Below are 27,430 nucleotides of genomic sequence, written 5' to 3'. Positions count from 1 at the left end.
TATATTGTTTTCTATGGAAAGGTCACACTTTAATGCTCTCGACCCAATGCAAGGACCTGACCTCTTTAGATCCTAGCACCGTGAGTCTTCCATGTCCTTCCAAAGTTGAAACAATTTCAGCTTTTCCTGACGTGCACAGCACATCAGTGTCTTCAAATACCACCAACCAATAAGAATGAGATGATTGGCTGGATCAGAAACCAAGCGAAAGGTAGATTGTGAAAGCAGAGTGGGGAAACAAAATCAAGCTAAAATCGCTATAACGATGATACCAGGAAACCCCTGTTTTTTATGCATATTTTCACAACATAGAAAAGGCAGGAGGACTATTTCTCGTCATGAAACTTCTCACCGGGTAATAATTACCGAGCAGCTCCTCCTAACACTCAGCACTTGTTTTTCACACGGCTGTATGCAAGCATGCACCTCCAGTGCTTGAATTGTTTCTATGAAGGAGGTCTTCGACAGATGCATGGGCTTATATGTTCAATAGGTATACGGTTAGAGGAGCATATTTCACTTATTACAAACTGCAACCAGCATATTAGGAGTAAAATGGTTTGAGATTATCATGATCATAATGACTAAATAACGATAACAATAATTATAATAATAATAATCCCCTTACTTTGGCAAAGTGTGAGAGTGATTCCTGTCACTGTCTAATGTGATTTTTTTTTCTCTTCCTTTCTGCAGTACGGAAATTTTGTGGACAACCTCCGCCTTTATGTCCGTGGTGGTAGTGGGGGTATGGGTTTACCCCGTGTTGGGGGAGAGGGGGGTCGCGGAGGTGATGTTTGGGTGGCGGCAAAGAAGAGTGAGACTATGAAGAGATTCCATGACAGACACCCCCAGAAACGCTTTGTAGCCGGCGTGGGAGACAACAGCAGGTCAGTTTCTTAACCTGGAGCTCGAGTGTACCTTTAATGGCTTTATGGAGCTTGTTTATGTCTGCATGTTGAAGCCCCAAATAAGATGAGATGAAATCAAAGGCCCAAAAACAAATAAATCCTAATTTTAGGAAAAAAGATTTTACACACTTGAGCTGAAATAGTTCTTACGTTCATAAGAAGATGAAATTATAAAGAGCTATGGAAACTGAAATTTTATCCTGGGTTCGAGCCCCGGGGTAGTCCAACCTTGGGGGTCGTCCCGGGTCGTCCTCTGTGTGGAGTTTGTATGTTCTCCCCGTGTCTGCGTGGGTTTCCTCCGGGTGCTCCAGTTTCCTCCCACAGTCCAAAGACATGTAGGTCAGGTGAATCGGCCATACTAAATTTTCCCTAGGTGTGAATGTGTGTGTGTGTGTGTGTGTACGTGTATCGGCCCTGTGTGATGGTCTGGCGGCCTGTCCAGGGTGTCTCCCCGCCTGCTGCCCAGTGGCTGCTGGGATAGGCTCCAGCATCCCCGCAACCCCGAGAGCAGGATAAGCAGTTCGGATAACGGATGGATGGGTGGATAATGGATGGATAATGGATGGATGGGTGGATAATGGATGGATGGGTGGATTTTTCTCCAATAGAAAGTAATGTTTATATACCCATTTCCTCTGTTTTTAATAATTAGGGTGATAATAATTTGTGTAAAACCAGCAAAAAGAGGCATACACGTCAGACTTCTGTTTTAACACATCAAAAGCTGGCTTATGATAGACCAGCAGTTGGATGGAAGAATGGCTGGTGTTGTGGCTCCAGAGTCAGTCCTGTGAAATAAGGTCATTTGGTAAATTATCGGTAGTCCACCAGTGGTGATATGAGTTCATAGATTGTTTTGCTGTGGCCCTCATGTAATAGATCTTAAAATGTCTACTTACATTTTCTGTGTGAATGGAACAAGAAGGCAGCGCTGTTGTTGTGTGTCTGAAAAGCCTTGTGGATTTTTATTTGTGTGCAGCATCCGGGCTATAAAAGGACAGAAGGGGAAGGACGTGTTGATCCACGCCCCCGTTGGCATTACTGTCACCTCGGATGACGGCAAAGTGATCGGTACATCAGAAACGACTCCTTACGATTCTCAAGTCATTGGTACTACAGTAACGCTTATAGTGTGAGGAGTTAACAGCTGTACTGCACTGACGGCTGCGTAGCACAACACACCAGAGTCATGTTTACTGGCCGTGTAGGTTTGCACTACATGGAATGTGACTCCGGTTTCGTGGCTCTCTCAGTGTACTTAACATAGAATAACAACACTACAACACAACAATCTTCAGATATACACACAAGGACCGACAATCAGTGGTGGAATGTAACTAAGTACATTTACTCAAGTACTGCACTTAAGTACAATTTTGAGGTAATTGTACTTTACTTGAGTATTTCCATTTTATGCTACTTTATACTTTTACTCCACTACTTTTCCGAGGGAAATGTGGTACTTTTTACTCCACTACATTTGACAGCTTTAGTTACTGGTAACTTTGCAGACTGAGATTATTAATACAAATTATAAATCAACTAATAATGATATATTTTTATAGGCTAAGCTACCCAGCAGTATATAAAGTAATTGAAATTAGCGCCACGTTTACCAGCTGCGACATTAATGTGATGAACACATTATTGCATCAGTAATTATAGTCCAATAATATGATATATGATTCTGAAATGGGCCATTCTGCATAATGAGTACTTTTACTTTTGCTACTTTAAGTATATTTTGATGCTAATACTTTTGTACTTTTACTTAAGCACGATTCTGAATGCAGGACTTTTATTTGTAACCAAGTATTTTTACACTGTGGTATTGCTACTTTTACTTAAGTAAAAGTTCTGAATACTTCTTCCACCACTGCTGACTATATATAGGTGGAATAAGAGGTGATGAGGTGCAGTCGTTCAGAGGATATACCAGAGATGCTGGGGTAGATGTTAGCAGCTCACTTAATTCATGAAGATACATGCAAAGAATTACTCTTTAGGTAACACGGGGGTAACACAGGGATTCGAACTGGCGATCCCCGTGTTGGTAGGCAACGGAATAGACCGCTACGCTACCCGGACGCCCCTTCATACCTTGTTTTACCTCCACCTCATGCGCTCTCGCTGCCTTCTTCCTGAAGATAGTTGTGTTGTTATTGTGTGTAAGTACAATGAGAACCACTAAACCGGAGTCGAATTCCAATAAAGGTGATTCTGATTCCTACCTCCTCGTTTTAAGGTGAACTGAACGCTGAGGGCGATCAAGTTCTGGTGGCCAGGGGCGGAAAGGGAGGGGGCTTCCACACTGCGTTCCAGCCCAGGAAGGGCCAGGTCAGACAGATACGGCTGGACCTCAAACTCATCGCTGACCTGGGACTGGTGGGGTAAAAAGCACAAATGATTTTTCTCCCGCGGGTTCATTGAGATCCAGGTTGATTCGCATGTCTGTGTGCACCTGCAGGCTTAATTTCTCCTAACAGCAGCTTTGTTGATGTCTTTTTGCCACCAGGTTCCCCAACGCAGGGAAGTCTTCTCTGCTGACGGCCTTGTCTCACGCCACGCCGCAGATTGGTAGCTACGCCTGTGAGTGAACAAAATACACACGATGTATTTCCGTTGTTCTCATTTGTTAAGCTCTGGATTTCTCAGAGAGCTAGGCGGTCCCTCTGGTTCTGTTACCTGTCAGTCTAAAATGTCTGTTCTCACACAGTCACAACGTTGAGGCCGGAGATCGGCAAACTGATGTATGACGACTACAAGCAGGTATGGGGACATGGATCAGGCCCTTCTGTGTTGTCTGTGGACCTTTTTACACTCCACAAGTCAGTTTTGTAGTTAGTGTCCAGTGCTCACATCCTGTTGTTTGCTTCTCGCCGGTAGATCTCCATGGCGGACCTTCCAGGCCTGATTGAAGGGGCTCACCTGAACAAAGGCATGGGCCACAAGTTCCTGAAGCACGTGGAGAGGACCAGACAGCTGCTGTTTGTGGTATGTAGTATTTCAAGTCATTGGTTTATTAGAAGTTAGTCATGCACACGGTCACTTGACTTATACCACGGTCGCTTGACTTATACCACGGTCGCTTGACTTATACCATGGTCGCTTGACTTATACCACGGTCGCTTGACTTATACCACGGTCGCTTGACTTATACCATGGTCGCTTAACTTACACCATGGTCCCCTTATACCATGGTCACTTAACCAGAGAATTAAAATAAAAACATCCGCTTATCTTCTGCTGAACATTTTGGACTCAGAATTAAAAGGTTATGAAACAAAAGTTTGCTGCGAAGCTTAAAGCTTTGAATCTTTACTGTCTGTGATGGGCTGGTGGCCTGTCCAGGGTGTCTCCCCACGTGCCGCCGAGTGACTGCTGGGATAGGCTCCAGCATCCTGCCACTTTGATGGGGATAAGCGGCTTGGATAATGGATGGATGTTTACTGTGCTTGCTATTGATCCACTGCGTTGCTATGGTTACAGCGTATGAATTTAGAACAGCGATTAAAGTTGAGCTGACCTACGTGTGTGTTACAGTTTTAACGCCTTCCAGCCTGTCGGAGCCCAGTGTTCTCCATAATCATGGTCTAAACCCTCACAATAAACCCCACAACCCTCGCATGTCATACCCTGTCATCCGTTGTGAGTGTCGGTCATGGGAGGGTTATTTTTACACCGCTGTGAATTCCAGGCTGTGACTGTGATGAAGTCTGTTCAACGTCTCTTTGGCTGTAGGTGGATGTGTGCGGTTTCCAGCTGGCAAGCAAAACGTCCTATAGGTCGGCCTTTGAAACTGTGCAGCTCCTGACCAAGGTGAGGCTCCCTCAGGGTGTTTGGGGTCACATACTCATCTGAAGGCTCATAAGATATGTTCTGATCCGTTCTCTGGTGCTCGATTGTGGGAAACAATCCCTCCATATTGCTGGTGTCCGGGTAGCGTGGCGGTCTATTCTGTTGCCTACCAACACAGGGATCGCCGGTTTGAATCCCCGTGTTACTTCCGGCTTGGTCGGGCCTCCCTACAGACACAATTGGCCGTGTCTGCAGGTGGGGAGCTGGATGTCGGTATGTGTCCTGGTCGCCGCACTAGCACCTCCTCTGGTCGGTCGGGGCACCTGTTCAGGGGGGAGAGGGACCTGGGGGAATAGCGTGGTCCTCCCATGTGCTACGTCCCCCTGGTGAAACTCCTCACTGTCAGTATCGGCAGAGGCATGTGGTAGTCTGCAGCCCTTCCCGGATCAGCAGAGGGGGTGGAGGAGCGACCGGGATGGCTCGGGAAGAGTGGGGTAATTGGCCGGATACAATTGGAGAGAAAAAGGGGGGAACCCCCCCCAAAAAACCAATTCCTCCATCGCTCACTAATGTTTCTCAACGCCCTGTGTGTCCTTTTTGTTCCTGTCCTCTTTCCCACCGCCTCCTTCAGGAGTTGGAGTTGTATAAGAAGGAGCTCGTCTCGAAGCCTGCTTTGCTGGTGGTGAATAAGATGGACCTCCCCGACGCTGAGCACAATCTGGCAGAGCTGCAAGAGCAACTCCAGAACCCAGATGGTAGTCTTACTTTACTATGCATCCTTTACATTTATTTTAGTTTTTCCCCACATCGAGCAGGTGCTTTTATGGGACACCACAGCTTTGAACGGCGGACCGTCCCGTTACTCTGCTGCGCTCTCGAGCACGTCAACATTCCTTCACCTTTTTAGCTTTTTTTAAATACGCTTGACTGAAATGGTTCGGTTTTAAACATCTTTTTCATGAGACAGTTAAAAGAACAGTGGTGGTGAAAAGGAAAGCTTAGGGGGGCGTCTGGGTGGCGTGGCGGTCTATTCCGTTGCCTACCAACACGGGGATCACTGGTTCGAATCCCGGTGTTACCTCCGGCTTGGTCAGGCGTCCCTAGAGACACAATTGGCCATGTCTGCAGGTGGGAAGCTGGATGTGGGTGTATGTCGTGGTCGCTGCACTAGCGCCTCCTCTGGTCGGTCGGGGTGCCTGTTCGGGGGGGAGGTGGAACTGGGGGGAATTGCATGATCCTCCCACGCGCTACGTCCCCCTGGTGAAACTCCTCACTGTCAGGTGAAAAGAAGCGGCTGGCGACTCCCCATGTATGGGAGGAGGCATGTGGTAGTCTGCAGCCCTCCCCGGATCAACAGAGCGGGTGGAGCAGTGGACGGCTCGGAAGAGTGGGGTAATTGGCAGTTCTGTTGGACAGAAGCCAGTATTCCAGTAGGACAGTGTTGTGATATAGTTGGATGTAGGAGGCAGAGAGAAACTGACCTGTTGACACTGATGTTACGGGACTTCAAACCAGGTGTCGCAGCCATTGTGGCTGGTGTGCCGTCAGCTCAGCAGTAAACAGTTCCACCCTCGTAAAAATGGATCCTGTGCCAAAGCTAACAGACAGTCTAATGTATTACACACTACAGGGGAACACTGTTGTACAGTACTACTGATGGTCATGGACACATCGGCATCACATTTCAATCTTTTGTTTCCCGCTGGAGTTGTTTCCAACACACACGTGTTCGCTGCTGCACCAGTTGGTACAACCTGACCCACAAATGTTAATAACGTTACATGGAGACAGCAGAGTGTCTCCAACCATGGTAAGGATGCCGGTTACTAACCTGACTCCGCGGTCCAGAGGATAAAATGACGACTTACTGAAGGAGAAAAGTTACAGATTTCAGCTTTAAGATAAAGATTTTTGGCCTTGATGACTTGTGGCCGTTTATAATGTCTTATGAGCGTTCATAGCAGAATATTGAGCACTGAGCTAAAGGGGCCCCAGATGATTTGCTGTTCTGTACAAAGTGCACTTCTCATAATATTCATTCGCTAAGTCGCTGCTTTTGATGTCCTCACTTGCAGAATTCTCCCATCTGTTGCCCGAAGACATGATCCCTGAGAACAACATCATCTTCAGGCACGTGGTCCCCGTTTCTGCCTCCACCGGCTTCGGTATAGACCACCTGAAGACCTGCATCCGGGAATCAGTTGAGGAAGATGAAGCTGTGGCAACTGAAGTCATCCATCAGGAGAGGCTGCAGGCACTTAAAGAGACGGTTAAAGCCGCATCGGCCCGACCCTCATGGGGCTACAAAGCTTCTGCGTGACGTTCAGCGGGACTGTGCTGCAAAGAGCAGAGGGCTTTGCTCTGGATGGACACGTTAACTGGTTTGAGTCCATGACAGCAGCACCCCAGGACTGTCCTGTGCCAGGCATGGGAGGTTGTTGCCTTAAACCAGGGGCACCGGAATAGGGGGAGAGGGGCAGGGGGCCCCCACTTTTACCGTCTTTCCACATTTATTTGAAGTCAGGAAGCCGTCAGTTTGTTTTGCAAAGTGCTGGGGACATTTACCACGAGCACCAGCGGCTTTTGAAAAGTGCTGGAGACTATGACGGTTCAACATGCTCACACCTTTTTTCAGTGGGCCGGCCACATAACGCCGATCGAGGGACGTACACGGCCTTTAAAAGCTACACCTTTTATGTGCTACGATGCCGTCACGTCAACCTGCGTAGCCTAAATGGATGACGTAGCCTACACAATAGTGCGTCATTCATTCTAGTGTTTTGCAGCTCAGTGTTATGTGAAACAATAAAAAAAGTTTATGAAATCCACATGACCCACATGTTCAAGTCTGTCCAGCACACCAGCATGCTTCCCAAATACTGGGACCGTTGACCTCTGGGCATCGCTATCCCAAGCCGTAACTGCAGCACATTAAAAACCAGCAATGTTGACATCAGTGCCAACATGAACGGCGTTGCCGCCGGTAACGCTCATCCACCGTCAGCCCCCGAACACGTGACAGTGGACACTAACAGCCAAGTGCAGTTACAGTCCCTTTCCCACAGGCGAATGCAAGCGAAGGACCCAGTAACTGAAGGTTCGGGACGCCAAAATCACTCGTGTTATTTTTCCTATCCCTATGTTCCAATATGAAAAGGTCTGTACACTAGATGGCGCTATATGTCTCTAATTGTTGCCTGTAACACACACCCAGTTAAGCTAACGTTAGCTGTCTACCACCAGCTACTTCCAGTTGCCTGTAGCGTTTAGCAGCTAGCAGCTAGCATCAAAATAACCCCAGCAGTTGAGCAAATACACACCGAAATTAGCTAACAGCAGCAAAGTTGATTAATAAGCCCGTCTCACCTCTAAATGGTCCCCTAAAAGGTCTCCGTGTAGCACGGCCTTCTTTTGTGTCCATAGTTACTTTCATAAGTTACTTGATTACTTTCTGAAAGTAACGCGTTTTTTGTTTTTGTGACAAAATCTGACGATCTACAATCAGCCATTCGGAGGAACTCGCGCCCCAAACCCCCCCCCCAACCCCCCCCCCCAGTTAACCCTTAATGTAGTTCTGTGTGTTGTGGCTACTACTGCTGCTGGAAGTGGTTTTAGGTTTCTCTTTTAACGACGAGATTTGCACAAATTTATTTTTTTCCAGATACTGAGTTCGACTAACCAGAGGCTTGCAAAAAAAAAGGAAAGTGGTGGGGACAAAATGGGCCATGACAGAAAGTGGTGGGGACATGTCCCCAACGACCCCAGCGTAACGGACGCCTAAGCTGGCCCCCCAAATCGAGAACCGGCGCAGCCAGAACCCCAAAGCAGCAGCTCCGGGACCGGGACTGCTGAGACTGTTGAAACCGCCAGCACAGTTTCGGTTCTATGCTGTGATTCTTTTTGTGATATTTTAATTTGTGTTGACACTTATGACAAAAAGGAGACGGCTGGGTTGCTTGGCCAAAGGGAAGGACGCTTCAGTGTCTGGTATAAAACAGAGAGGCGTTAATTGTGGTGAACAGGTGGCAACATTAGCGTGGCTGTCGCTTGCTTGCTCCTACAGTGTTGCTGTCTTGTAACCTCGTAGTGTAGGCTAACTCAACAAGACGTGTGTATCTAATCCCACACACTAGCTGGCTTATGTTTGAGTTATAGCGCCACCCCGTGGGCAGGCAGCAGAAAGAGCGGGGTTTCAAAACTGAATACAATGTATCACTTAAGCGCTCAAGCTCAACACAGAACCGCTACACTGAGGTGCCAAACTGCAACAAAGTAACAAGATGGGACGTGACACGTGTCTTCAGTAACGAGCTTTGTTGTATTAAAACTGCAAATACAGCTCTTATAGCACGACACAGTACACCCCTGCACACGCATGTATATCATTGTTGCCCCCCCCACACACACACACACACACACACTTCTGAAATGATTCCGGCGCACCTGATACAAACTACTTATAAACACATACAACTGCTTATAAACGCACACAAACTAGCTACAAACACATACAACTGCTTATAAACACACAAACTAGTTATAAACATACAACTGCTTATAAACACATACACTTATAAACACATACAACTGCAACTGCTTATAAACAAACTAGTTAGAAACATACAACTGCTTATAAACATGTTATAAACACAACTGCCTCTAAACACACAAACTAGTTATAAACACATACAACTGCTTATAAACATGTTATAAACACAACTGCCTCTAAACACACAAACTAGTTATAAACACATACAACTGCTTATAAACATGTTATAAACACAACTGCCTCTAAACACACAAACTAGTTATAAACACATACAACTGCTTATAAACATGTTATAAACACATACAACTGCTTATAAACACATACAAACTAGTTATAAACACACACAACTGCTTATGTGGTTGTATGTGTTTATAGTTTGTTTATAACATGTTTATAAGTTTTGTTTATAACTAGTTTGTGTGTGTTTATAAGCAGTTGTATGTGTTTATAACATGTTTATAAGCAGTTGTGTTTATAACTAGTTTGTGTTTATAAGCAGTTTGTGTTTATAACTAGTTTGTATGTGTTTATAGGTAGTTTTTATGCGTTTATAAGCAGTTTGTATGTGTTTATAACTAGGTTGTGTGTGTTTATCTAACTAGTTTATATATATATATATATATATATATATATATATATATATATATAAAAACTAGTTTATATATATATATATATATATATGTGTGTGTGTGTGTGTGTGTGTGTGTATGTAACTTTGTTAAAAGAAACACTCAGCGGTCGGGAAATTGCTCAACAAATAGGGAGCAAAATAATCCAGTGAGTGAAGTAAATTCTTTATGAGACAGTACAAGCCTGTTTCATGTCATAAGCAATCATCAGCTGTCAATAACAGCTGCTGATCGCTTATGACATGAAACAGGATATATATATATATATATATATATATATATATATATATATATATCAGTCAGACACTTGGCAGAAACAGTGGACCACATGCAGACTCAAACATGAAGACAAGACGACCTCCTCCTGCTGAATGGCTGCTGTCCAAGCGGACATCTTGCTGGTTCTCCAGGGAGCATCATGTCTTCTGCACCTCCTGCCTCATTACCCCAGCAGGATGATGTGAACGAGATAAGATATTAGAGATGACAGCTCAGCGGTTTGGTTTGATTTGCCTTCTTATTCTCTCCAAGGGGAACGTGTCGTGATGTCAGAAGAACGTTCCGGTTCTGCAGCTCGGAGTAAAACAGCCGCCGGCATGGAGACGACACGCCGCACACATGGATGAGTACAACTAGACATGCTTTAAATACATTTACATATTTATATATTTACATGGTCAATAACCAACGGCCACTTCACAACCATTTATACGTGGTTACCTGAAAATACACGCTCACGTAGTATTTCTTTGTCACAGTTGCTCTGGAACTTTTCTAGAACACCATGAAGACTATATCCACCTGGTGAAAAGAAGCAATCCGAGCCACTCTTACTCCGAGTCCTGCTCCTGGTCTTCGCAGCAGCTCAGCCACCGCGTTCGCAGCACCGCAGGCTTGTATAAGAAACACACTTCAGTCAGTCTCATAAGTGTACACAAGCTGACCTGCAGCCCTTCTCTGACCTACATCTCCACACATGCTGGAGATCTGTGCTGAGACCTGGTCTCCTCCACCTCCTCTGTTGGTAAGGAAGAGACTCCAGCCTCAGAGCCAGTTCCACATGGAGGCTGTCCATCACACAGCTGCCCATCACACAGCTGTCCATCACACAGCTGTCCATCACATAGCTGTCCATCACACAACGGTCCATCAACCCGCTGTCCATCACACAGCTGTCCATCACACAACTGTCCATCACACAGCTGTCCATCACACAGCTGCCCATCACACAACTGTCCATCATACAGCTGCCCATCACACAACTGTCCATCATACAGCTGTCCATCACACAGCTGCCCATCACACAGCTGTCCATCACACAACTGCCCATCACACAGCTGTCCATCACACAACTGTCCATCACACAGCTGCCCATCACACAACTGTCCATCACACAGCTGCCCATCACACAGCTGTCCATCACACAACGGTCCATCCCACAGCTGTCCATCACACAGCTGTCCATCACACAACGGTCCATCCCACAGCTGTCCATCACACAGCTGCCCATCACATAGCTGTCCATCACACAGCTGTCCATCACACAACTGTCCATCACACAGCTGTCCATCACACAACTGTCCATCATACAGCTGTCCATCACACAACGGTCCATCACACAACTGCCGATGAGCAACTGTGTCCTTGTTCATGATACATTTGACAGGTTTTGTGTGTGTGTGTGTGTGTGTGTGTGTGTAATTGGGAGAGAGTTACATATATTCACAGTCAGAGGCTTCCTGATATGGCCGCAGGGCTGATCCACTGGGGCAGTTAGATTCCATCTCAGGGGTAAATGTATCCATCTCAGGGGTAAATGTATCCATCTCAGGGGTAAATGTATCCATCTCAGGGGTAAATGTATCCATCTCAGGGGTACATTTATTCGCCTCGGCGGTAAATGTATCCATCTCAGGGGTAAATATATCCCTCTCAAGGGTACATTTATTCATCTCGGGGGTAAATGTATTCTGCCGTGTTGAGAAATTCACAACTGATCCTCAATGATAAAATTCTATTTACTCTTTTTCTCCTTTTTCTCCTTTCCCCTCTTACATCCATCCATCTTTTCTATGTTCTACTGCTCAGCCAGCTATCGCCTCTCCATTCCTTATCTATCTGTTTACGTCATCCAGTCATCCCTCACTTTACTTTCCATCCCTCACTTTACTTTCCATCCATCATCCATCTATCCACCCATCCTTTCTAATGCTTGTTTATGAACAGACTGGCCGCCAAACACACACACACACACCCCCTGCTATGTCTTCCCTGGTGCTACACAGCTGAACTCAGTACACAGCAGACGGTTCTAGCTGTCAGAACATTAACCAGACATCTTCTTGACTGCTTCTCCTCCAGCTTGGTTGGGACAAGTCTCCAGTAAGAGTCTGTGGCTTAGACTCCTGATGCCATACAAGCCAACTACCCCGGATATGAGTGAGTGAGACATGAATGGCCATACCGGCTCGGACGTCGCCGGGTCAACAAGGTCCGCGTCAGGTGTTGGGGAACCAGGGCAACCTGATGAGAAATGGGCTACTGGAACAAGCCATTCTTGGACAAGGGCGGAGAACCTGGAACTGATGGAATGCTACTATAACAGCAGACCGCCGGAGCGGGGCTATATGACGTGAATGTGGGAACTGTGGACCAGTAGGAGACCCGCTTCCACACCGACTCGGAAGCAGCCAGCGGCCCAACGCTCGAACATCGATAGAAGGAAGCTACTGTCACGACTTGAGATGGAGAGGCTCCAACAGGAGGACTATACAGTTCAGCTGCCCAGTAGGCAGGAGATACATGAGGACAGACCGCAACCAGCTGAAACAATCCTACCGGCCATGGCAGCTGAAGCTAGTAAGGTTCAAATGACATGGCCAGACTAAAGACAGTCAATCAATCAATCAAAACACTAGAATGAACGATGCACCACTGTGTAGGCTATGTCATCCATTTAGGCTAAGCAGGTTGACGTGACAGCATCGTGGCACATAAAAGGTGTAGCTTTTAGGGTTAGGGTTAGGGTTAGGTTAACGGCTCAAACAGACAAACAACGCACACACACATTTTATCGGTTGCTATGCAGGCTACAATGCTTTTGATTTGTGTTGCAGTGTCGCCTTTGATTGGACTAAAATGTGAATCTTCTTCCTGATTTATGTCCGCCTGCTTTATTTGACCCAATTTCTTAGGGTGGACGGGAATGATTGAAACGTTTTTTTACCGTAAGTGTTGGAATATAGGGGCATTAGCGGGGATACAGGGATTCCTGACTTTAACAAAATGTGGAAAGAGGGTAAAAGTGGGGAGGGGCAATGGCCCCCTGGTCCTCCCATTCCGGCGCTCCTGGTCAACACGTGATATTTTGACATTATTGACAAAAAGGAGACTGCTGGGTTGTTTGGGCGAAGGGAAGGATGCTTCAGTGTCTGGTATAAAACAGAGAGTGGTTAATTGTGGTGAACAGGGGGCAACATTAGCGTTGCTGTCGCTTGCTTGCCCCTACCGTGTTGCTGTCTTGTAAACTCGTAGTGTAGGCTAACCGAACAAGACATGTGTGTATCTAATCCCACGAGCACTAAGCTGGCTTATGTTTGAGTTATAGCGCCGCCCCGTGGGCAGGCAACAGAAAGAGTGGGATTTCAAAACCGAATACAATGTATCGCTTAAGCTCAAGCGCAACACAGAACCGCTACACTGAGGTGCCAAACTGCAACAAAGTAACAAGATGGGGCGTGACACGTGTCTTCAGTAACGAGCTTTATTGTATTAAAACCGCAAATACAGGCATGCGCAGCTGCGCTCCGGTGCGCTCTTATAGCACGACACAGTACACCCCTGCACATGCATATATATCATTGTTGCCCCCCCCCCCCACTTCTGAAATGAGTCCGGCGCGCCTGCCTTAAACTGAAACGAACAGGTATTGTTGTGGGTTTGTACATATGCATTGATGAACATTACTCCGAGGTTAATTCATGTAGGATGGAAAAGTGATGTACTTTTTCTGGGTCTTTTGTTGTTGTATAGTCCCCCCCCCTTTTTTTTCTCCCCAATTGTATCCGGCCAATTACCCCCCTCCAAACCGTCCTGGAGGGCTGCAGACTACAACAAGCCTCCTCCCATACATGTGGAGTCGCCAGCCGCTTCTTTTCACCTGACAGTGAGGAGTTTCACCAGTTGCCCCCTCCCCATTGTTTTTATTTTGACTGTAAGAAGCGGGGTATACACGTGTGACCACAGAGTGAACAAAAGGTGCCGGCGAACAGACATGTTGATGAAAGATTTATTTTATATTAAATATATTACAATACTGAATGAGTAAGAGGGAAAGAAAAATATGGGCATTGATTTTTGCATTATCACTATGTACAAACATACAGCCAGAAAGAAAAGACAGCAACTACAGTGTGGAGATAGATTAGGAAGCTGTTCATCTGGGGGTTAAGGGCCCTGATGTTTACTCGAGAGCAAGCTGGTAGGACGGCACCGCGTGGTTGAGACCCGAGGTCTGCTGCCTCTTAAAGTGGCCATCAAAGATTTTAATTTTGAACACTTTTCATCATATTTGCTCAAACTCTCCCTACACGCCGACAGCGATCAGCTAAGTAGGTGCACTGAGAAAAGAATCCGGCCTCTGTGGCCGCCCTAGCTAGGCGCTGTAAACAGAGACAGGACATGGTTCTCTGTGCTCGCTCCTCATCAGCCGATCACGGGAGTTCTTTGCAAGCCGGCATCTCCATTGGTCCCAACCTGCTGTCAACCGGTTTGCGCGTTCAGCGAAGCTCCTAGGCAGAAGTGAGGGGGGCGGCTGCTTCTGCAGAATGTTTTCAGGATATAGTAGCTAGCTAGCGCTTGCTAACTTCCGCCAAGGATCGCTTACCCCCCACTTTTAAGAGGCGACAGCTGGGTGTGTTGGTGTACTCCAGTGTGTACCAATACATTCAAGTCTCTGTCTGGCCATCCTCTTGGTCTTGGGTAGGGGTGTTCATCACTGTAGTCCTGTTTTGTTCTAGAAGTTGGTCAAGCTGTCAATACTGACGGTACCCGAGTCAGGGATCGTGGAAATCCCTCTAGTCCTACCCTTGGCAACGCGACATCCTTTTGAGTATATTATTGGACAATATACATGACAGACAAATTCAGTTTGTCGGAGTTTGTAGTCGCACAGTAAGCATCATGTAAAAATATTGCTCGGGAGCTCTGAAATACTGACGCCTTACACAACATCTGGTAACCCAGGAGAAAAGAGGGTTACTGGATATAAACTGATACTTAGTAAAGACGAAAGACGGGAAGAAAGCTCTTGTTAGCAGAAAGGCAAATCATGAGCCCATCAGCGCAGATCTCTATCACGTGTATACTCCATGCTGCCACAGCCGTGTGCTATCCTCTTACTAGAGAAACCGTACAGGTCGACACGTGCCAGAGTAACGGCACCCTGGAGTGACCCTAAGACAAAAAAACTCAAATAACTCAAGTCTCAACAATGTACTTAAGAAAAACAAGAGAGACTTGTCATCCAGTAGCTATATTAATCCATTATCATGAAGCTCTTACTTATCTATACGTAGTGCATACATGAACTGAAATGAACGGTGCCCACATTTAACAAGAAGAAGAACCAGGCGATGGTGCACGAGAGGCCTTATTACACAGGACAGGGCGATGACGTCTTATCGTAATTTTGTATGAAGAAGTTGCTTTTGAGGGATGAGTCTTGATTGAATTTAAAAAAGAAAGAAAGAATTAACCATAACTGGTAAAGCCAGCATGGCAGCACCGAACCTTAATTCTCTTGTTTTCTCAACCGCGTTTAAACTCTCATTGGTGGGATGAGTTGTCTTAAATTAGCTGATGATAATGTCTTCTCTGACAAACTGTGTAGTCTATGGTAATAAAACCCCACTGAGACCACAGGACGAAAGAAAAAGTCTTCTAATGACATGCTCGTTTCCAAATAGCCTACCAGATGACAGCCATAATGTGATAAAGTAATGGAATCCTGTCGGTCTTCACAAACTCAAACAGCAAGCAATGTACAGCGTATTTCATCATTTGCAAGGCTAAATGTCTGGACCATCACGGCTAAATCCAAAATGCAAATTTAAATAATGTCCAGATTCCCAATGCGTGCGGTCGGTAAGCCTACCCTATAAGTTCCACATCCTTACATTCAAGTGATCCGAGTGTCATTTGCTCCCAATCATGTGTAACTTTCCGTACAGCCCCAGAGAGTCAAAAATAGTGTAACGATCATGAATGAGCAGACTCGCTAGCCGGCTGGCTAACGGGTCGGACCCCTTAGCTGACCGGTTAGCGCAGTCGCCCGTGGTGCGGGAGACCCAGGTTCGCTTCCCAGCTGCCCCCCGAATTCACTACATTGGTGTCAGAAGTGGGATGGTGAGACTGTGAGGCCATCGGAAGTGCGTGTGCCCAGAGGCGTGAGGGAGGTGGTATGCTGAAGCACGGGGACGCGCTTCCCAAAGGGGGGGGGGTAGTGTAATGACCACAGATGACTAGACTCGCTAGCCCTTGGCTAACAGGTCGGACCCTTGACTGTTTAGCGCAGTCGCCCCCTGGTTTCACATCCTGGCTGCTGCAGTTCCCGGGTTTCGACACCACGGGCGACTACGTTAACCAGTCGACTAAAGGGTCCGACCCGTTAGCCAAGCGGCTAGCGAATCTACTCATTCATGATCGTCAAAGTAGAATCAGGAAAAAAACTAAAACACGTCTCGACATTATTATTCACATGAGATTTCAAAGTGAAATCACCAACCACCGTGTGCAAACACTGAAATGTGGCGTTCACATCTACAACTACACCAAACACGTCTCTCCCCCTTCGCCACAGGCGGGAAGGGCACATTTATCTACTCAACTTAGTTCAAATAATATTCATTATCAACAGCCAGTTTAACAACATCGGCAACTTGACGTGCCAAAATTAAGATTCTCGGCTTCTTACTTGACCGCGTCGCCGCCGTGTTCCTGCGTACACTTCTCCCCGAAACCAATGAAACCGGTGATAAAATGGAGACACTTTCTTTTTTTACATTCTGCTGTGGATGGAGAAAGCGGTTGAGGTCACAGTAAGACAGGAAAAGGAAGGAAAGACAGGGAGAGAGAGGAGAGAGAGGAGAGAGAGAGAGAGAGAATGAGGCCTACAGATCAAAAGTACAAACACAGACAGGTGAACGAGTGCGGGGGGTCTCTGCACATCGCAGAACACTCCCCTTTTGTCTAGCACACAACACAGCAGGAAGAGGGGGAGAGGACGTACTCCCAGTGTTCTCTTCACAAGTAAAAAAACAACACATTGTTCTATGTATTCAACTGTACATATTTACACACAAACAGCTGGGGGGAATTTGGTACGGTGAAAGAGGGCGGGGGGGGGTCATGGCGTGGGATGTGGGCTCTAATAATTGGTGACTCTATTGTTCGCAGACAGAAGAAGCCTATAGAGGACGGAAAGATTCGGAGCGTGGGCGTAAAAGAAAAAAAGAATTACTGCCTCCCCGTCACCCGCATGCTTTCCACCCATGTCCGAACGCCGTTCCTGGAGGAGGTCGCTGATAAACAGCGTTGTCACATGCATACAATGTCTGATTTCCTTTACGCTGATGCCGCGCGCTTCAGCACGGTTCAAAGAAACCCCGCGATACAGCGGGGTTGGATATCCTGTTCCTTGTCCCGCCCTGAGGAGGAGCTCCAATCAGCCCAGGGCGTCATCCTGAAGAGGTTGTGGGAAGTGATTACGGTGAAAGCCGAGGTAAAGAGGACATGTTGTGGTTTTTATGGGGGGGGGGCAGGTTGAGGGTGGAGTATTTTGGGGGGGAAGAGGGTTGTTTCTTGTCCTGTAGGCGAGGCCTGAGCAGTCGGGAGCAGCTCAGTCCGAGTCTGAGCTCCAGCCGGGTCTGGAGTGGTTCTGGAACTGAGATCTGAGCGGGCATTCCTCCTGTAAATTTTTTTTTTTTTAAAGGAGGTCCAATGTCGGAACGCCGTTTGAGCGAGTCCGGTTCGAAGGCCCCCTAACTGACACACACACCCCCCACCTCTTCTGCCCTCCGGTGGGTCGCCTCTCGCAGCTTCCGTCGCATAGTGTCAATTTTGCTTCACTTTGTGATTTTTCCCGTTCATAGAAAAGGAGAGAAAAGCGTACAGTCGTTCTCCTGCAGAGTCGACGAGAGGGCTGTTATATTGAGGTCTCCCACAGCTGCAGCGAGAAAAATAAAGACAAATGAGAAGGAGGGAAGGGGAAAAAAAGAGAACTGAGAGAGAAAATACATGTTTATCAGCCCATCTATCACACTCGTTAGTCTGTTTTCTGACTATAAATACTTTTTTCTCTGTGTATATTTTTACTCAGCCCTGCTGACTCGAGATCAGTTCCCAGTATCAGGACATCTATGAGTATCTCGAGTCCTCCATGTCATTTAGTGGCCGCACAAATTCCACAAAAGCCAACGTAGCGTTACGCATCACGGTATCGAAATCCTTTGTGATGGTGTTGAAGTTTACAATGAAAAACACTGCCCGCACTGTTCTGAAGCAAGTTCTTGACTGATTTCCACGTGAAAATACATCAGAAAGTTGCACGGCAGCCCAGTGGTCAGCACTGCTGGCCTCACAGCAAGAAGGTCCTGGGTTCGAACCCCAGGCCCTCCCAGGTCCTGGGTTCGAACCCCAGGCCCTCCCAGGTCCTTTCTGTGTGGAGTTTGCATGTTCTCCCTGTGTCTGTGTGGATTTCCTGCCACCATCAAAGACATGCATGTTGGGGTTAATACTCCTGTCTGTGCCCCTAAGCAAGGCAATGGAAAGAAGAAGTAGGGTTGGTCCCCGGGTGCTATACGGCGGCAGCCCACTACTCCTAACTAGTGTGCTGGGATGGGTTAAATGCAGAGGATGAGCTTCCCCGTGGGGATTAATAAAACGTACATCTTATCAAACCCCTCACTGTAGTCCAATGTAGGATCACGCACCCTATCCTCCCGCTAAGGGGTTAACATCAAGTTAATATGAGGGTTAAGGTTAGGTTAGGGTTAGGGCCAGGGTTGGGGTGGGGGTTAAGGTGGCATCATCCAGGTGAGATGGCATAGAAATAGGGAGTCCCTTTGCTGCCCACATAATGCCTGTATGAAAGAAGGAGCGCAAATTGCAATCAATTTTGTTCTTTCACATCTTCATTATTTTAATACCTACTGCTTAATATCAACATGTACTGTTTCATATAGGCAACACGTGGGCAGCAAGCAGCTCTACCACGGAGGGACCCTTCGCGCTTGCGCACACTGGAATTTGTTGTTTTGAATTTGAATTGCTTGTTGAATTGGAATTGAGTTGGAATTTGGCGAGGAATTTGCGACTTTTAAATGTATTTTCCCATGGAAATCGAGCAAAAACAAGCTTCAGAACAATACGGACAACATTTTTCATTTTCATTTTGACACCATCGCATCGAATTATGACATTATGCTGAAAACTGATCTTGAGTCATCAGGGCTGGTTTTTACTGTGATCCCTCTTTGCTGATGACTCATCACTGTGCTGATGAGAAGAGAGAAGTCTGATATAGTCCTGTTTACTGGTGCTTACCCTGGCACTCTGCCTGTTGGCTTTTCTCTGGTCATCAGGGAGAGGGGGCATTGGGTAAGGGTATCTCCGACTGGAGGCAATCGAGCCCGTGGAGGAGGTGGGCGACTTGGCAGGGGACAACGTCCTGGAGGAGAGACAGGAAGTGACACCGCTGAGCTATGACTTCCTCTCCTCCCGCTGGTGTAGGAGTAAGTTGGCCAAAGACACAGATGCAACTTAGATCTGAATTAATCAGGGTAGATTCAGGCTCATCCTGGATCTGTGACTTTGGACAACGGCCTCCCCGAGCCGCTCCAGCTTTTCAGTACTGACCGTCCTAAAAAAACCAGTGAGGTTGCTCTTAAAAGGTCCGATGGAACTTCACCAAAAGCACAGAGGCAATAGTTGAAGCCTTGTTCGCTAAAGCTTATTTTTGAAAATGATCTCCTAACCATATCGAAACAGCTCAGTAATGCAGTACAGGCCATTCAGTACACAGAAATACCACAATACCTTACGAGTAAAACAGATGTAATGATCTATGATGAGTGGTAATCACTGAGTAATAGGAGTAAAATCAGCTTTTCTATGTCTCTAGTTTTCTTCCCCCTTTTTCTCCCCAGTTGTACTTGGCCGATTACCCCACTCTTCCGAGTCACTGCTCCACCCCCTCTGCCAATCTGGGGAGGGCTGCAGCCTACCACATGCCTCCTCCGATACATGCGGAGTCACCAGCTGCTTCTTTTCACCTGACAGTGAGGAGTTTCACCAGGGGGACGTAGCACGTAGGAGGATCATGCTATCCCCCCCAGTTCCCCCTCCCTCCTGAACAGGCGCCCTGACCGACCAGAGGAGGCGCTAGTGCAGTGACCAGGACACATGCAGACACGGCCAATTGTGTCTGTAGTGACGCCCGACCAAGCCGGAGGTAACACGGGGACTCGAACCGGCGATCCCCATGTTGGTAGGCAACGGAATAGACCGTCACGCTACCCGGACGCCCTCTAGTGTTCTTCCTTGTCATTATAATGTGATGTTTAGTATAATCTATTGGGATGACGTCACAAATCACATTGTAGCAAACGAGTCCTTTGTGTTACGTGGCGCCATCTTCACTGTTTATGTTAATCAGCAGGACATTCAGCATTCACCTTACATTCGTTATTTTACTAATATATTACTTAGTAATTAACACTCATCATAGTTCATTTCCGTATGTTCCCCTCATGTATTAGTTGGTAGTTTCTGTGTAATGTAAATTTAAAGCGTTACCAACAGATCCACATATTAATCAGTTTCACCTTCTACTGGCACGAACTTTCAAAGCAAGTTTGGCCACAGCGCAGCTTTTAGGGGCGACCTCTGCTTCAGTACACAGTAGACAGTAGACGGCACGCAGCGTCGGTCTGGGCAGAGTCATCGTACCTGTCAGTCACACCCATCAGCCAGCAAACAACGGCGCTTACACCAGGACGTGCGTAGGAAGTAAGCCATGGCCGACCTTGGAAATGCACGCCGCTAAGGCAAACCTCTGACTACAGGGCTATCCCCAAGACGGGTTTTTGTGTGCGTGTTTGTATGTATGTGGTGGTGGTGGTGGTGGTGGTGGAGGGGTGGCTCGACATGTGTTATTGGTTAGTGAGGGATGGTAAGAGTTGTGAGTGTGATGAGGTGACGAGGACGGCTGACCAGACCGAAACTGGATAACAACAAACAACAGAATCAGGGCGTCGGAGGGGGGGGGGGGGACGCACACTGTCAGCTTGTCATCTCGGCAGCGTGTGTCACTACTACATGTTACGTACTACGGTCCGTGACAGTAATCGAAGGCGTTAACCATATTTAGGCCCTTCAGCTGGTGTTGCTGCGGCGGTGAGGGTTCGGGAAGTGATCTCAGACAAGATTAAGGTCTATAGATCACGTGGCTAGTCGCTTTCTGGCCAATGTTCAATTTGCAGAGGTAAACAAACAACCGGTGGCCCGAAATGGGACCCGGGTGGTGCGCGACCAGCGTGGCTGAGTGTCACCAAGGAAATTCGGTCATTTTGTCGGCTGTGGCCCGGACGTGGTTATCTATAGACCTTGGTCAAGATCAGAGCGGTGGCCCGCGGGAGAAGGCGGCAGCACAGTGATGATGTCAGAACAGTCCAGTAATGACATCACACCGGCACAGAGGCACCGCCCGTAGTAAGAGCAAGCCAGGGCTGACGCCCACAGACACAGCCAGACAACCTCGAGCATGCGGGATAACAAGAGAGCGTCGCAAACGCAAAACAGGGGATAGGATAAAACTAAAAAGAGAAATAAAAGCACAAGAACTTTGGTATTACAACCAGCTGAGCCTTTTTGTCCTCAACACAATGAAGCAGAATGATTTTTCAAAAAGAAAGAAAAATGCAGGTTGACAAATACACACTGACAAGAAGAAGAAGTAAAGATTGTATAAGGCTATACAGCGTGAAGCAAAAATACTTTGTCTCATCACAAGCAGCGATGCCTTACGGAAATCCAAAGACACAACATGCCGGCTGTCCATAAACAGATCTGAAATGTCACTTGGCTGCCTCGTACTTCCTGTGACCAAACCATAAAATCAAACCAAAGGTGAGAAGGTTTCAAACAGGCGAGTGAAGGGGTGGGGGGTGGGAGTGGGAGTGGGAGTGGGGGTGGGGGGGGGTTGTAGGACAGGGTCTGGGATAATACCTAATGTAAGGTCCTTGAGTGTTTCTATTCACATCTTCTACCCATTTAGTTACATCATAATACTCTGTTTTGAAGCGAGGGGTTAAATACCTGTGGGGGGGATGGACACAACACAAGGAGAGAGAAGAGGAAGAGGAGAGAGAGGAAGATGAAAAGAAAGGTAGACACGTGGAGGAAGAGGCGATATTTCAGGAAAGCAGAGCAGAGACATTCTGAACCAAACGCCACCAAGATGCGGTTGAGAAGAATGACAAGATGGTGGGGGTGGGGGTGAGGGGGTGGGTGGGTGGGGCTATGTGGTCTCAGGTGAAAACAGCACAGTGGAAATGATGAAGGCTGTTCGTTTGGGGCGTTACAGGCGTTTCAGCTGCATACTGGTTACGTGTCCAGTCAGGTTCTTGCCGCGCCGGTCAGGTCTCATGCTCGCAGCGACAGCGGCCGCGCCCGTAAACAAACCAAAACGCCGGGGGGCTGGAGGGCGGATGGCGCCCACTGTGATGCGTTCATTCACAGCTGCAAGGCATGTGCATGACTTGTTTACAGGCTCAGAGAGTGGACAAGCTCCACTCTCTCTATTCTAGTTCTAGGGTGTTCCCCCTTCTCCCCTTTTCTCCCCAGCTGTATCCGGCCAATTACCCCGCTCTTCCGAGCCGTCCCGGTCGCTGCTCCAACCCCTCTGCTGATCCGGGGAGGGCTGCAGACTACCACACGCCTCCTCCGATACATGTGGAGTCGCCAGCCGCTTCTTTTCACCTGACAGTGAGGCGTTTCGCCAGGGGGGCGTAGTGCGGAGGAGGAGCACGCTGTCCGGTGTGGGAAGACGGTGGCGCAAAGTCACGTTCGCAGGGGCCTCACCCGGTACCGTCCATGCAGTGTCTTTGTCCACGTCCGCATCTAAGTTTCTGTCTTCGTTTGCTGGCTGGGAGAGCTGGCGCCGGATCGGCTGGGAGAGCTTGGTCTGCTGCGCTGTGGGCCCGGGGGCTGCGGCCCCGCCCGGAGCTGCACCTGAGGAGGTAACACTGAGGTGCGGTCTGACAGGACGTGGGGCAGGCTAAGCTAACTGCTAGCCTGCTAGCTAGTTCCGACCGTCATCCTGGCTGGTGTTTGTGCCCTTGGACAGTGATTTTGCTTGTATATATATGTGTGTTAGTGTGAATGTGCGTGTTCTTGTAGTTGTTAAATGGGTTTTTGTCTGTGTGTTGCACTGCTGTGGGCTGGGGGAATCGCCGTTTCGTTTCCCTTCATGTACCCAAGTACACGAGGTGAAATGACAAATAATGTGTTCCTGATTCCCCCCTGAACAGGCGCGCCCGACTGACCAGAGGAGGCGCTAGTGCAGCGACCAGGACACATACCCACAGCTGGCTCCCCACCCGCAGACATGGCCAATTGTGTCTGTAGGGACGCCCGACCAAGCCGGAGGTAACACGGGGATTCGAACCGGCGATCCCTGTGTTGGTAGGCAACGGAATAGACCGCCACGCCACCCGGACGCCCCAAACAGAATCTCCTTTAATTCTGTGAATTAATCGGCGGCATTCAGAGCTGTATGAGAACACAAGACAGGCCGACACCCATCACGTCTGTTGTACCGCTGTCAGTACTTCTAAAATACACATGAAGACACGGAACTACTGGGCACATGACCTTTGTACGTTTGGCGTCACACGCACATTGCCAATAAGGGAGAAGTAAGCAAAAATAAAACAAAATAGTGAAGCGTAATCTATACACCCAGTGTCAACTGGCCCGCCCGGTGACCTGTCAAGTGTTAAAGCCCCTGACGACAATCTCACAGCAAAGGTTTGTCTGAGCGGCGCATCCCGTCGCCATCTGGCCGCCTCGCGGCGGCCCACTTACTCTGTGGAGTTGGAGCGAGCGCGGCGGTTCTTCCCTTTCAGCTTCTTGCGATGGCCACTCAGATTTCCTGAAAAGAGAGACACAACAGCAGAAACGCTATGGGTCGGTGCGGGGAATCTGGGTTTGGGAGGGTGAGTTTTCCGGGGGGGGGCAGGACAACAGAGGACGCACACGAGAACGAGTGTGTGTCGTTGTGTTACCTTCCCAGGAGTTGCTCCTCGGCCGCCCGTTTTCACAGATGTCAGAGATGTGTTTTGCGTCGGGGATTCTCTCACTCCACGAGTGGGACAGGCCGTTAGACCTGTACGAACACACACACATACACACACACACACACACACACACACAAGCACGCACAGGCAGACACACGTCTCATTGTCGGAAAATCTTCACATCATTGTCCGTCTTTCAAAACCTAACACATCCTATGGTTCAGCCTTTTTGACCCAGCTGATCTGGCTGTTCTGCTGCTGTTGGAATACCTGGGGGGGAGGGGGAGGAGGAGGGGGAGGAGGGCATGCAAATGGTAGGAGATGAAGACACTGTGACAAAAGGATGTCAACACTATGAGCGGCGAAACGGATACCTACACGGTGAAACGACACACACAGCGGCTGGATGCTGGCATTACAAATCGAGGCCAATAACATCACCAAAGCAGGCCACACACACACACACACACACACACACTGAGGTCATCTGTACTTTACCAGCAGCGTAGGGAAGCCATGGAACAGCGTGTGCTGAAAGAGAGTGATGAAAGATCCACACAGCAGTACAACACACAATGATAAGAACAGAAACAAAGAACAACGTGAAAATACAATCACACACACACACACAGACGCACACACACACCAACACAGAGTAGCAGATGAGTGAGCGTGAGTGAGGTGGCACACCTGAATACAAACAGCGAGATGTTCTGGGAGATGGAGGGGATGGAGTGAGTGAAGGAGTGGGTGTAATTCTGCAGGTGTGACATGCAGCCAGACCTCTTCTTGGAGCTGCAGCCGGAGTTGGTGCTGACGCCGGGGGGCATGTCGCTGTAGAAGGAGTCCGCGTCCCCCGGCTTCTTCACATAATCCCCCGGCGGCATTTGCCTTGAAATGTTGGGAGGACTGTGATCAGACAGGTGCGGCAAATGATCGCCCAGCAGCCAATGAAACCACGACTACACTTGTCTTCCCTCGTTCGAAAAACCGCCGTTGTCAAGTTACACAGCTAAAAAAATGGGTCATACAGTGGTACCGGCTCGGCTCGACCCGCTTCTGTGTTGTTTTCCATTACCGAGAGACCGCGGTGTGGATTTTCAGCTCTCCCGTTTTTTCAATTTCAAAATGTACTTTTAAGATAACTCCGCCGGGTGATATCCCATGCACGCATTGATGACACATGGCCGCATCTCTCTGACCAATCAGAGGTCGGCGCTGACTTTGGTACCCGCTCCAGTTCTTTTGGAACCTCAACAAAGGTGGTACCAGAAAAGTGGTAACAGTTACCACAACGCCAGTGTAACAGCTCAAGATATACCCCCTGGCCAGACGATACCCGGGGTTAAAGTGGGCTAGCCTGTTTTATACCCCGGGTATATTCTGGGCTAGTCCAGCTTATACCCCGGGGTATTATTTAGACTAAGCTATCGCATACCCTTCTAAACCAGATTATACCCCCCACACTCAGATACACAAAATAATCAAGGATACAGTATTCAATTTTGATGACACAACCTTATAAACTATCATACAAACCTTTGAAACTTTCAAATCTCTATCACCTTCCTAGCCTGTTAGCTTTTGGCTTGCTAGCAACTGTTTTTAGCTCTTTCAGCTAAGCTAATAAACATTTTAGCTTAAAAACATCAGAAATGACAGCAAAAAAGTTGCTTTTTAACACACATATGTTCACTGGGGATATTCCTCACCTCGAGCTACCAATCTGAAGGACATTTGTGTGCATTAACACAGTTTGATCGATAAGTGATCGAGAGAGAGAGAGAGAGAGAGAGGGGGAGAGAGAGAGGGAGAGGGGTATACTCACCATGCTTGCTGAAATTACTGCATGTCGAGAGCTAAGTGACTTCAGAACATTGAGTTGCACATACAGCTGTTAGAGTTTTGAAATAGCGCCCTCTGTAACCTGGGGGGTATAATCCGGATCAGAGGGGTATAGTCTGGCCTAGCCTAAAATAGGTGGGGGGTTAATCTGGCCTGCTACACCGGTACTTTCCGGTAATGGAAAAGGACAAAAGGGCGAGTCGAGCCGAGCTGAGCCGGTACCATGTAGTGGAAAAGGGGCGTTAGTCTACAAACCGACAGAATCTCCTGTGAACTTCAGACTCCACGTAGCGCCTCTGCCGGTAGCTTCTGTGGAGGGAGGAGTAAGAGTCGGAATCAGAAACACTTCCAAACATCGCTTCCCCCAGCCCCCAGCAGTGCAACACAAAGACAAAGACAAAAACACATGTCCTAAAACTACACGAACACAAATTAACACATATCTAAAAAAAATATATATATATATATATATATATGCAGAACTGCTGGTCTGCATGGGCTAGCATTTAGCTTAGCCTGCCCCGCTTCCGCTTTAGGTATGGCTCACATCAAACATGTCTCATTTGTTTTTTTCAACCCGGGTGTTTTCATAGTATTTTACATTATTCTTATCAACGGTGAGCTTATTTCATGTACCTGCCTCACTGTGGAGGATTTTGGATTCGAGCCCCGACACGCTCTGCTTCACGACGGCGTCAGTACGACAAACTAGCATACAAGTTCAGCTTACCTCAAACAACTCCAGTTTATCTAAACTTTGTTTTCAAATGAAAAGTAAGATGAAATTTAAATAAGGTGAAATTAAAGGTAAAGTTATTTAACTAAATACCGCAACTACAACTTGCGAAATGAGCTACCGTAATAATGTATATACGTTTCATAACGTTTGGATTTGCCACGTGAGACTCACCAATGTGGCCTAAACAAAAATTTGTGTGCGTGCAGAATAGCTAGTTTCAAGCTAGTCTCATGAGTTGTAGTGCCGGTATCAAACTGGACACTTTTAATTTATATTCAGCTAATAAATGAAACCTTTCAGCTTAGTTTTCACTTGCATATACGAGGTTTAGATCAACTGGACTTGCATTCATCATCAGCCGCTTCTCCAGGGTCGGGTCGCGGTAGCAGCAAGCTAAGTAGGGCTCTCCAGACGGCCCTCTCCCCCAGCAACGCCCCCCAGCTCCTCCTGGGGGATCCCAAGGCGTTCCCAGGCCAGATTGGACATGTAGTCCCTCCAGCGAGTTCTGGGTCTACCCTGGTGTCTCCTCCCAGCTGGACATGCCCGGAAAACATCCAAAGGAACCCGACTTCCTCTCCCCCTACCAACCCTCTCGGTCCCTC

The 27,430-nt window shown here is 47.7% G+C and overlaps 2 protein-coding genes across 2 annotated transcripts in view; one reads left to right on the top strand and one right to left on the bottom strand.

Moving 5' to 3' along the window:
- gtpbp10 (GTP-binding protein 10 (putative)) overlaps window positions 1-7,531 on the top strand; it is a 9,041-nt gene extending 1,510 nt beyond the window's left edge. Inside the window, exons 2-10 of the mRNA XM_056286491.1 lie at window positions 697-890; window positions 1,891-1,982; window positions 3,157-3,301; window positions 3,427-3,500; window positions 3,628-3,680; window positions 3,798-3,905; window positions 4,653-4,730; window positions 5,341-5,464; window positions 6,785-7,531. Of these exons, the coding sequence (XP_056142466.1) occupies window positions 697-890; window positions 1,891-1,982; window positions 3,157-3,301; window positions 3,427-3,500; window positions 3,628-3,680; window positions 3,798-3,905; window positions 4,653-4,730; window positions 5,341-5,464; window positions 6,785-7,029 (1,113 nt within the window). The 3' untranslated portion in view covers window positions 7,030-7,531. The remainder of the gene's footprint in view (window positions 1-696; window positions 891-1,890; window positions 1,983-3,156; window positions 3,302-3,426; window positions 3,501-3,627; window positions 3,681-3,797; window positions 3,906-4,652; window positions 4,731-5,340; window positions 5,465-6,784) is intronic.
- Window positions 7,532-17,706: 10,175 nt separating this feature from the next.
- adam22 (ADAM metallopeptidase domain 22) overlaps window positions 17,707-27,430 on the bottom strand; it is a 98,006-nt gene continuing 88,282 nt past the window's right edge. The window contains 7 exon segments of the mRNA XM_056286432.1: window positions 17,707-18,111; window positions 19,491-19,614; window positions 22,173-22,262; window positions 24,033-24,099; window positions 24,233-24,333; window positions 24,935-25,135; window positions 26,345-26,398. Coding sequence (XP_056142407.1) covers window positions 18,091-18,111; window positions 19,491-19,614; window positions 22,173-22,262; window positions 24,033-24,099; window positions 24,233-24,333; window positions 24,935-25,135; window positions 26,345-26,398 — 658 coding nt within the window. The 3' untranslated portion in view covers window positions 17,707-18,090.

This window comes from Lampris incognitus, chromosome 9, assembly GCF_029633865.1.
Source record: "Lampris incognitus isolate fLamInc1 chromosome 9, fLamInc1.hap2, whole genome shotgun sequence".
Lineage (NCBI taxonomy): Eukaryota > Metazoa > Chordata > Actinopteri > Lampriformes > Lampridae > Lampris > Lampris incognitus.
Note: the sequence above shows the minus strand (reverse complement) of the source record. Positions and strands in the feature narration are given on the sequence as shown.